Below are 12,811 nucleotides of genomic sequence, written 5' to 3'. Positions count from 1 at the left end.
TGATCTATGGTCACCATTATCAAGACTCAAATTGCCTGCTTTATAATTTACATGGCTACTCTTTATACATTTTTATAGAAAGCCAATCTAAATTTCTGCTGTCTGTACAACAGAGAGCAGTGCTTATTAAGGACATTTTTACCCAAACATTAATAATGTTATGTTTTCAGTTTTACTTTGAGATTGTTCCGATGATCTGTTTTATCATTACCTACTAGTTTTGTTTAAATTATATACTTAAGCCCTGTTAAGTAACGGTTCATTTACATCTTTGATTTAGTTAAGTTTTTGTTTTTGTTTTTTTTTTATAGAAAAATATTGCTGAAGAAAATCACACTAGTACTTCCTACCATAAATATTTTGGTAAAGTGACTGTCAACCTTATTTTTATGGCAAATTGGTAAAATTATAGAAAAATATACAGAAACCGGCATACCCTCGGCTTAGAATTTTTGACGAGCAAAAAAAACTTATAATATTTTTACTTTATTAGTAATTAAATTGACATATACATATTAATATCATTTCTATCTGTATTAATATAACAAACAAACCAAATTAAAAATTAATCGTAAATCATTAAGGTTAGTGAGAAATTTGTTATTGCTCATTTTAAACAATTGTTTCAATGTCTGGTTGTAAATTACTTAAACCTAATCGAATAGAGATGAATTTACTGATAAACAATTTCTTGTTTTGGTTTCCAATAAGTGTCACAGGTGAGAATCCAGCTTCACACAAATATGTAGTTGCAAAGGTAAGCAGCACATTCATAGCTTTGTTATGTAAATTTGGATATTCATTTTTTATTGCAATCTACAATTTAATTAAATTTAAAGTTGAAAAATTGTTTTTTATTGTTATGTCTGAACTCAGTTCCAAGAGACGTTCTTGGTTTTTGTTACTTACATGTACATTATTGCAATTATTTTCAATAAAAGTATTAGTTATCCATAAATTCATCTCCTGCAAGTTTATGTTTCTAGGGAAATATTTTTCAAATCCATCATACTTTTTTTTGTCTTCAGTCACTTGTTGATGCAGCTCTACAGATTCCCTATCTAGCACCAGTAGTTTCATTTCAGTATATCCCCTACATCCTACATCACTAACAATTTGTTTTAGATATTCCAAACGTTGCCTGCCTGCACAATTTTTTCCTTCTGCCTGTCCCTCCAATATTAAAGCGACTATTCCAGGATGCCTTAATATGTGACCTATAAGTCTGTCTCTTCTTTTAATTATATTTTTCCAAATGCTTCTTTCTTCATCTATTTGCTGCAACAACTAACTCTTCATTTGTCACTTTATCCACCAATCTGATTTTTAACATTCTCCTATAGCACCACATTTCAAAAGCTTCCAATCTTTTCTTCTCAGGTACTCCGATCATCCAACTTTCACTTCCATGTAAAGCTATGCTCCAAACACATACTTTCAAAAATTTTTTCCAAACGTTTAAATTAATTTTTGATGTTAACAAATTATATTTCGTTAACATCAAAAACGAAGGCTCGTTTTGCCTGTGCTATTCAGCATTTTATATCGCTCCTGCTTCGTCCATCTTTAGTAATATTACTTCCCAAATAACAAAATTCTTCTACCTCCATAAAATTTTCTCTTCTTATTTTTATATCCAGTGGTTCATCTACATTAGTTCTACTACATTTCATTACTTTTGTTTTGTTCTTGTTTAGTCTCATGCGTTAGTTCTTGCGTAGACTTCATCCATACCGTTCATTGTTTCTTCTAAATCTTTTTTATTCTCAGCTAGAATTACTATATCATCAGCAAATTGTAGCATCTTTATCTTTTCACCTTGTACTGTTACTCCAGATCTAAATTGACCTTTAACATCATTAACTGTAAGTTCTATGTAAAGATTAAAAAGTAACGGGGATAGGGAACATCCTTGCCAGACTCCCTTTTTTATTACTACTTCTTTCTTATGTTCTTCAATTATTACTGTTGCTGTTTGGTTCCTGTAAATGTTAGCAATTGTTCTTCTATCTCTGTACTTGAACCCTAATTTTTTTAAAATGCTGAACATTTTATTCCAGTCTACATTATCGAATGCCTTTTCTAGGTCTATAAATGCCAAGTACGTTGGTTTGTTTTTCTTTAATCTTCCTTCTACTATTAATCTGAGGCCTAAAATTGCTTCCCTTGTCCCTATGCTTTTCCTGAAACGAAATTGGTCTTCTCCTAACACTTCTTCCACTCTCCTTTCAATTCTTCTGTATAGAATTCTAGATAAGATTTTTGATGCATGGCTAGTTAATCTAATTGTTCTGTATTCTTCACATTTATCTGTTCCTGCTTTCTTTGGTATCATGATTATAACATTCTTTTTGAAGTCTGATGGAACTTCCTCTTTTTCATAAATATTACACACCAGTTTGTATAATCAATCAATTGCCTCCTCACCTATACTGCACAGTAATTCTACAAGTATTCCGTCTATTCCAGTAGCCTTTCTGCCATTCAAATCTTTTAATGCTCTCTTCAACTCAGATCTCAGTATTGTTTCTCCCCTTTCATCATCTTCAACTTCCTCTTCTTCCTTTATAACACCAGTTTCTAATTCATTTCCTCCGTATAACTTTTAAATATATTCCACCCACCTACTGACCTTTCCTTTTGTATTATAAATCTGTGTACAATCGTTATTTAACACATTATTAGATTTTAATTTATGTACCACAAAATTCTCCTTAACTTTCCTGTATGCTCCATCTATTTTACCAATGATCATTTCTCTTTCCACTTCTGAACACTTTTCTTTAATCGACACTTCTTTTGCTAGTTTGCACTTCCTGTTTATATTATTTCTTAATTGTCAATAGTTCCTTTTACTTACTTCATGACTAGCATTCTTATAATTTCTATGTTCATCCATCAGCTGGAATATATCTCCTGATGTCAAGGTTTTCTACCGGTTCTCTTTGTTCATTTCATTTCATTATCACTAAATTATGGTCGCTATCAATGTCTGCTCCAGGATAAGCCTTGCAGTCAATGAGTTGAATTCTAAATCTTTGCTTAACCATTATATAATCTATCTGATACCTTGCAGTACTACCTGGTTTTTTCCATGTGTATTCTTCTATTATGATTTTTAAACTGGGTGTTGGCAATTACAAAATCCATCATATAATGACTGTAAATGTTAACTTATTACTAGATTCAGATTATCAACTACTAATTCCTTTAGAATAATAATAAAATTTTATTATGAATTAAATACATCAGGATTATTATTTTCTTCAGGTTTTTTAACCAAAATTTAATTTTTTGTAAATGCATCAACTTTGTAGATAAATTAAATGTAATTGTCATACTTCCCTGCAAACTTCAATTTAAGTCGTTTATAAAAGGAACATACATGTTACTTAAATATTCCAGTTTTGCAATCCAATATACAATTCCATTAAAATGTTTATCAAAATGTTTTTCCAAAACATTTTGATAACGAAGGCTGTTTTTCTACCAAAAATATCTCCACTTCCGTCCTTAATTCGAAAGGTCTGGTAAGCATGTACTCTCGCAAGAGCCACCTTATTTCTGCATGAAGAGATGTTGGTGTGCTGCTCCCTCTTGACAAAAAATGACAAATAATTGAGAGTTATGATCACTTTTCTTTATGAAATTAACAATTTTTGTAGATTCCAGGAGAACATTTTTTAAGTTTAAGGTTAAGGTTAATTTGGGTGACATATTTCTGGCTGCTAAGTGCTGGCGATGTATTATACAATGTGTTAATAATATGTCAGAAGCAATTTCTTGAATCCTTTTTGTTACACTGCAATGTTTCCCAGTCATATTTGATGCTCCATCGGTACACAGTCCAATACAATTTTTCCAGTTTAAGGAATGGTTAGTACACGAATTCAATAAATCAAAAACTTCAGAAGTTGTCATGTGGGAATCTAAATCTTTGAAAAATAATAGTTCTTCTTTAATTTCTTCAAAAGAATAGTCAATATACCACATATAGCAGAGCAAAATAGCTTTTTTTTAGAAATATCATATGATCTGTCAATCTGGATGGCAAATACTGATGATTCTTTAATACATTTTATTAACTGGTATTCAAAATTCAAAGACTAATTACATCATTTGGAAGAGGAATTGATCTGATCTGATTTGCAGGTGAGGGTTTAAGCATTTCATTGCAAACATCAATTAAGACCGGTTTAATTAAATTTTCTCAGGTTGTGAATGATTTCTTTATTTTGACTACATGTAGTGAAACTAAATATGAACATTTCAATCGTGATTTATTTTGAATAAAGGTTCCTTTAAATCTTTTCTTTTGGAGATTAAATTCTTGTTTTTGTCGTTTAAAATATTCCAATGGTTTCTGTTCTAGTTTGCGATATCTTGATTTTAAATGTCACAACATTTTGAATCGGTTTCATGGTATCATTATTCTTAACTTCCTAACATATTATTCTCATCGGACATACATCATCTTCTATAGAATCTGGACAAAGTATAAAACCATATTTCAAGTATTCATTATTCTAGTGTCTAGTGAAAGCAAATTTATTTTTCTTGTTTGGTGGACATTCATTTTCTGTTTCACTCGATTTTTCTATACTTCCACTTCCCAAAGTAGAACTTTCAGTGCGGAAAAAATTATGTAAAATTCCTTGTCTTTTTTTCAAGAGGAATAAAGATTTATGTTTTTGCAACAATTAAAAGTAAACCATTTCACTATAATGTGAGTAGTTGATTGCATAATGTAAAGAATGTAATTGTAAATGTAGTGTTTTTAGTAAATTGAACATGCACATAGCTAAGTCATAAAACAAAGGTACCGCCAAAGCTGCACTCTTTAGTGCGACATTGTTTTGATATCTTCCACTACTACACTTTAAGCATTGCAGGGTAGTTTATTGTTGCCGATTGTGCAAAAAATATAATGTATTCAATAAATTAAACATGCACCAGTATTCGCCAATGTCTATGTACAGAACATTATTAAATAATTATATTAATAATTAGTTTTGTTTTGCAGTCACTACAAAAGAATTACAAGTCTCCCCCCACTCAGTCCATGGGCAGCCCCTTATACCAGATACTGAAGAAGTATTGGCTCTTCAGGTTCTGGCATTCTGAGCATGAAGTATTGAGCAGCGTCAGACTTGCACTTTCAGAAATGATAAGGGAAAGAGATCAAGGTTAGGGAAAGTTTGTGTGCAGTGAAAATTATGATCTACCCAACAGGGTAAATGGGGTAATTGATATCTTGCTAGGATTTTAAAATTAAACCAATATGATTTTAAAATATGTATAAATAGATCTGGTTGCACAAATAATATACTGGGTGAGCTGTATAAAACCGGTCTCAGCTATCTCGCGCAGTATCTCATAAGACAATATCTTCTGAAACATTCTCTGTCAAAAGATGGTATGTTTGTCACACATGCACATTAGTTGAAGGTCATTGACTAATTCATAAGCCCCTCCCATTCAGTAAGTAGTGTTTGTACGTCATGGTGTATTCAATTGAGCAGCATATTTTCATTGCTGAGGAATTTGTTTGTACAACTTTAATAAATTTGGTTTGTGGAAGGTTTCAAGGGATGTATCCTAGAAGTAAAATTAAAGATTCAAGATTAAGTGAAAAAGTGGCAAAAAACTGGCTCTGTTACCAATGTGAAAAGAGTGAAACAGCCAATTGTTTGAACTCCAGAAGTTGTCTCTGATGTAGCAAATTGTATTGGAAGGAGTCCTCACAGGTCAACATGACAATTAGCCTAATAAACAGAAGTTTCTCGAACATCGCTTCAACATATACTTCACAGTTTACAAATGAAAGCCTACCGTATGAGTGCTATGGTTGAATTAAAACAACAAAATCAGGGTAAACAAGTAAATTACTGCCAGTGGCTCTTGCAGAATATTAAAAAAGGATTCCTTGATACTTTTCTCTTCATTTCAATAGATCAAGTGTAATTCCATTTATCAAGCTACATTAATTCTCAGAATATGTGGCACTGGGCTACACAAAACCCAAACAAGCCAATCAGAAACCAGTCCACGATTTAAAAATTTGTGTTTAGTGTGCAATTTCTGGAAGCCGGATCATCAGACCAATATTCTTTGATAAGACTGTTAACACAGACTTTTTTTATGACTATAAAGAATTTACACATAACTTGACTCCAGGAGAACTTTCTTATGGATACTAACAAGATGAAGCGACTTGCCATACCTCTAATTCAAATCCACTGAGATTTCATGAAGGATAGAACAGTCAGTACGAAACTTGTGGCCACCCTGATCTCCAGCCCTATCACTGGCCGATTTTTACCCATAGGGCTATCTGAAATGGATACACAAGAGCAAGCTACAGACGTTTAAAGAGTTGAAAGATAACAAACAACAAGAGATTGCCAGAATTCCAGTTGAAGAATTGCAGAAAGTGTTTCTGAACATGATTCACTACTCTGAACTTTACATAGCAGCTGGTGGTGAGCATTTTGAACAGAAACTAAAATTACATTGCAACATTTTAAACAATTTTTTTCCAAAATCACTGTAATCAAGAATCAATAAATGTAAGTAACTTAATATTACTTTTTGCTTTTAATTTTTAATTTTTATTTCCTGAGGCTGGTTTTATTTGGCTCATCATGTATATGTTTATCTAATTGTAAGAACCATAAAGCAGAACAAAAGAACCCATTATGTTATGATAGAACTGCTCTTCTTTCATTTGTTGATCACCTTTCACAAAGGAATTAATTCAATTATCATGACACATACCAAAAATGTAATAAGTATTTTGCACTTATAAGTCGTTACCCACAGATTTTGCTCCAAACATATCCTGAATGTTTCATTAAAAATACCCTTACAAAGAATGAGCTATAGTGTTGAACGGTTTGAAATAAAATCACCAGGAGAAACAATCAAGCCCCATTTACAAAAATTAAAATCACTAACTAAAATGCATTCTTGTTGTTTTATATCAAAATTTGTAGATAAAAAAGTATATATATATATAAATGAAAAAGACTAACTAGAAATAAATTAATTAATTAACAATAAAAATTATTTTAAGCAATAAAACAAAAGACACTACAACATATTTTAAAAAGACTTATTGCAAACTATAATACAAAAAAATTTAAAGAATTCAGATTATTGCTTTTGACAGTCCAAGCTGAAAGGTTAACTTAAAATAATTACAAGTAAATTACTTAACTTCCCAACTTCTACTGGCCAGTCTGAAACGCACATCTAGTTTTGGATTTTAATTCTTGTACACAACTCTTATCTTCTTTGGAATTTTGTAAAAATATATATGACTAAAAATAATATTTTATTATCATTTATAAGCATTATAAGGTTGCTTGATTAACCAACAATCTGAGCTTCGAATACCAAATTATCTATTTTTAATATTTAACGCCTCACAGAATAAGGTGGGATTTAAGAGATGTTTTTATAATATGTAATAGTAACAGTAAAATAATTTTAAGAAATCTTCAAAATGCAATAATGAAAAAAATATCACCTGCCAAGTTTTACCAAAGTCATAAGAACGTTCAATAAGCATAGCTGCTGGACGAAAAGTCTTAAAAGTGATAATCAAATGAGTGAAGTGAAATTCAGCTTCCAAGTCAAGTCGAATTGAGACATTTTCTTTACCATTCTCTGCCTGCCACCATGACCGTGTTCTAGTTCTATTATGAATGCAAAGATATAAAGAATAAGTTAAGAGAATACAAATAATTTATTATTTAACTTAGATAACTATAAAAAATTGACAAGAGTTCCCCCACTGAATTTTAAATTTACTTTTTCCTAACCGATTTAATAAAAATTTCCTTACTCATAATGTTATGCTATTGCCGTTTATTCCACAAAATATATAGATTTTATTTTTTGCAGCCTCCAACCTCACCATAGCCGCCCAACTCATACCTTTTTTTATTATTTATTATTACATTCATTTTAAACTTTATTTTTTAATGATTTTTTTTTACAATATACATTTGTACAGAAAACAAACGTATTAACATTTACTTGATAAATATTTTGTCATTATTAATCTAACATATTTGCAGAATACCATCAAAGTATGATGCAAGGCCATCATTAATGACAAGAGCATTTAGTAGCTCCAAGCTATACAACTATTATGAAAACATAATTTTAAAAGTTGCACCAATACCTTCACATGAACTTAGGGATAACTTATGTCGTACAACATTGAGAACCCACATAATCTCCACCTTAGAAATATCTTTATAACAAAAAGAAGTAATTATATTGCCATTTTGCGTAAATGAAGTCGAGGATACAAATGTATCATTTGCTGCTGAAATACTGTTACTCTAATCAGCAGATCCAAGCAAAGAATATACAATGTATCACAAAATAATGTTCTCACAACCGTTGATCAAAGTTTTAGTCTGTTAAGTTGAAGTACCACTGAGAGATAAAAATTGTTCAGTGAAGGCTGAGAATTCCTTATCTTAATTAATTAAATATTTCATTATGCTGCTTTCCTTTACTGTGCAAAATCACTGCCTTCGACCCATATTGCAGAGTCCAAATTTTTACACACATCACAAAAAGCACAATACACATCTCTACCTCTTCTCAACCGACTAAATTCTGGGTTTAAGTTTATATCTAACCACTGGTCATTAAACAGAAACTTTCTGGATTCCATTTAAAAGCAATTAATTACCTAAAATACAAAAAAAATCATGGTAGTTTGAGAAAAATTCTAAGATAACAGTTACAAACCTTTAAATTTTTCAATGGCAACTTTTGTTAAAATTTCACCAGTGAAACAACTAACTGGAACTTGGAATATTCCTCATTTAATATAAAAGAATAATTAGGGAATGTAAGTAAGAACAGGACTTGTTAATGGCAGGCTGATGCACATAGTTGCAATGTTTTGGGCAATGGTGTTGCCACTTCCTAATGCCTGGAAAGTAAATCAAATATATTATGGCATTACTTAAAAAACACTTTTATTAATAATATAATCTTAATTCAGTAACAAAAATGCAATTCTTTGACATTTTTTGCAATTTTTCCTGATTTTTTTCTAAAGATTCCTGACCTTTCCTGCCTGTGGGAATCATGACTTTATAACATTATAACATTCAAGTCACAATAATAATATAAAGCTTTTATTTTTTTCTCTAGATGAATACCTCAGTATTATCATCGCTTTAACTTAAATCAATAAATAGTTTTTTAATCCTAGTAGTGGCAGTAGTAGAGTTATGTACTGGTCGGTCTACTTACTTAACTTTATAGAGGGTATTCAACTAGCTCTGGTTATTTTGAACATAAACATATATTGCTACTATTAAGTAGCATTTTTAAGCTAATTTCTTCAATCATTTTATAATTATAAAACTTCAACATCAAGCTTGTTAGAACTGATAAAATTAAAGATAAATTATAAAAATATACAAAAACAAAAGGTGTGTTTTAGAAACAAATTGAAGAGTTTGAAAAGAAAATATAAAAAAACAAGCCGTACTTTTTTAAAGATATTTTACTAGTTACCTAAAATTACAACACATTTGACTACACAAGAAATCAATTAAAATATGTAAGAGGATGAAAGTTTTGCGATATATGATGACCAAAACTTCTTGCATTTAACTTTACATATACATTTCAGTACTTATATTTAGTACAATATTTATAGGGTCTACACATTTATAACCATTTTTAAAAAGTGTCTTTACAATTTCAAGACTTTATTTTGATTTTTGTAGCTGGCAAAGTGTTTAAAAAACTAATTTAGCAAACACTGACTTTAACTTGTATTTTTATCTCTATAAAGCATCAGACAAATGCTGATAATTTTATAACATATTTTTAAAGATTTGTTAAATAAAAGCATTCTTATAAATTTTAGTTAATAGATTTTGAAACTTGTAACAGGTATTTTTTTTTAATTACTGTTTGTTTTCAATAGAATTAAAAAAAGTTCAAGGTTTGTATTTAAGCCCTTGTGTAATAAATCAATCTGAAAGACAAAAAAATCTGAAAAGTGAATATTAAGAAACGTAACAATTTTAATTAAAATAGCAATACATGATTATTAATTATGTTATAATGGATTAATTCAAATTAAAATTATGCTTAGAAACAATTCAATCTAAGAATTTATTACTAAACTAAATTATAATTACAAAATGGATAAGCTTTTTCCTTTGATAATTATTTTAAGAAAGACATTAAATTATTAAACAAGGTTACAGTTATGATATATAACATCATATCAAATTTAATGAATTTTATTAATTTCATTCAATTTTGTGTAAACTAACTTAGTTTCATTTCTTATATTATCTAAACCAGTGAATTACACTAATATATTTTAGGGCAGTAACGTGTTAAAAAAATTTTACAAGGCACGTTTTTAAGATAAGGTCTGCTTTGAATTTGCTATCTATATAAACAACACAAACAGATGGCATTTATGTAGCTCTGTTATTTCAATCAATAATCAGCTATTAGCAACAATGGTTTGTTTAGTCATTTTATTGTTAGTTGTTTATATTCATCCACTTATGAGTGCTACAATTTGTGATTGTGAAGTATGAGAAGTAATCCAATTTTAGATGGCAAAAAGCAATTTTGCAGCTGAAATTTGTAATGCTTACAGGCCAAATATTACATGTGACTAAAGTAATACAGTGAATGTTATTTTCATTTGGTGATGTCAAACCTTATTAAAGTAAGATGGTTATGTAAGTAAGGGCCGTCATTTATTATCAATGACCAGGATGAATGACAGCCAACCATTGATGATTTGATTGATAAAATTCATGAAAAACCCAAGAAAACTGGCACTTTACCGTCACTGATTGTTTCTGATGTTCCACGATTTATGAAGTTTTGACTGAAAAATTGGGTTATAAAAAATTGTGTGCCAGATGGGTGTTACACATGGAACAACATACACATGGAAAGATGTCTTGCTGCAGCGCATGAATTTTTGTGGCATTATGAAAATGAATGTTTGATTGCATTGTTACTGGAGATGAACTAGATTTCTTATTCTACATTGAGACAAAGCAGGAGTTGATGTGATGGCAGCATTCATCATATTCTTGGCCGAAGAAGTTCAAATAAGAACATTCTGTAAAGAAGCATATGGCTACTCTTTTTGGACAAAAAGAGTATCTTGCTTGTTGAATTTAGTGATTGTAGAACTACTGTAAATGCCGATACGTATTGAAAAACATAAAAATATCTTAGAAAAGCTATAAAAAAACACACAACATGGGATGATATCCCACAGGATTTTGTTTCTACATGACAATGACCAGCCACATACATTAAGTCAGACAGTGAGGCAATTGGAAATATTTTGCAGGAAATCTTTAACCATCTACCCTACAGTCCTGACGTAGCTCTCAGCAATTACTTTCTTTTTCTCCACTTTAAACAGTGGCTTGCATCACAGAGGTTTGGCAGTGACAATGATCTGAAAAGTGGCGTTACTGCTTGGTTTAAGCCACTAGCGGCAGAATATCTTAAAGAGGGGAATGAATAAGCTAGTGAAATGCTTGTATAGAAGTTGAAAGCAGCTGCTATGTGTTGAAGTTGAAAGCAGCTGCTATGCAGAAAAGTAGTAAATAAATGATGTTTTAATGTGCAGGTAATAAAATTTATTCATATTTTTCAGCATTATTTTTATTTCAAAACAGACCTAACTTTAAGAACATGCCTTGTACATAACTTTATTTTGAATCATATTAGAAATAAAAATAATTTTTAGATGTAAGACATAAATTATAACTTTATGTGACAAAGGATATAATAGGATTATGAAACCATAATTGTTTGATATTTACAAAAAAAAACACCATGGAGAGACCAGATGGTGTATACAGACATCTATTTTTCAAGTCTACAGATTTTTTTTTTAATTTTATACTTGCACCTTATGTATTTCAACAACTATTTTTTAGCTAGTAAAAGTTGTTTTGTAATTTTAAGACAAAATCGTAAAGTGACACAATAAGATGAATACATACAAGTTTACCAGGAATAATGATCAGTAATTAAGGTTAAACATAACTCTAAAACAGTTTATTTGAGCTCCTCCCAAAGGATTAAAGTGAAACAAAATGAACAAATACATTTTTGTTTAGTTCACTACATAACCAAAAAAATAAAACAATATTTAAAGAAAAAACACATTGTCAACTGTAGAAAAACAGTAATAATAATAAAACTTAATGAATAATTTAATATACAAGGCATATTCATAAAGTAACAGCAGTCGGCTTATATTTAAATATTAGTGGGTCTGAACACAGTTTCACACATGTAGGGCCATCTATTGAATATTTACAAAGACACTGCAGCTGTTGTTTTCATTCAGTAGTCGTTTGCCTGCCGGTAATTGCAGATTGCAATGTCCGTGACAATCATTTCTCCTGCCACTTGTGAAGTGTGAGCTGTGATTCAAATTTTGTGTGCAAAAGGATCTTCAGCTCCTGAAGTTCATCGAGAGTTGTGCCTAGTGTATGGACCTACAGTAACGAGTGAAGGAAAGGTTAGGCAATAGTGTAGAGACTTTAAAAATGGTTGCACAAATATGCTTGATGAAGAGTGGAGTGGCAGGCCCAGTATTCAGACTGCCTAAATCGTTGAACAAGTGAACTGAAAACTGTGATGTGATCACTGATTGACGATTACTGCTCTGGCTGATGAATTTCTGCATGTTGGACACACCTCTATCTACACAATTGTCACAGAAAAGTTCAGATATCACAAATTGTGGGCAAGGTAGGTACCAAAA

The 12,811-nt window shown here is 30.5% G+C and overlaps 2 protein-coding genes across 7 annotated transcripts in view; both read right to left on the bottom strand.

The window, feature by feature from the left end:
- Positions 1-12,811, bottom strand: part of LOC142323126 (testin-like) — a 201,138-nt gene that overhangs the window by 78,784 nt on the left and 109,543 nt on the right. The gene's annotated exons all lie outside the window — the stretch shown is intronic.
- Positions 1-12,811, bottom strand: part of LOC142323125 (laminin subunit beta-1-like) — a 118,982-nt gene that overhangs the window by 49,910 nt on the left and 56,261 nt on the right. For all 4 annotated transcript variants that reach the window (XM_075362348.1, XM_075362349.1, XM_075362351.1 and 1 more), the window contains exon 6: positions 7,532-7,700. In XM_075362348.1, the coding sequence (XP_075218463.1) occupies positions 7,532-7,700 (169 nt within the window). The remainder of the gene's footprint in view (positions 1-7,531; positions 7,701-12,811) is intronic.

Source organism: Lycorma delicatula, chromosome 4, assembly GCF_047948215.1.
Source record: "Lycorma delicatula isolate Av1 chromosome 4, ASM4794821v1, whole genome shotgun sequence".
NCBI lineage: Eukaryota > Metazoa > Arthropoda > Insecta > Hemiptera > Fulgoridae > Lycorma > Lycorma delicatula.
This window is presented reverse-complemented; position numbering and strand designations above follow the sequence as displayed.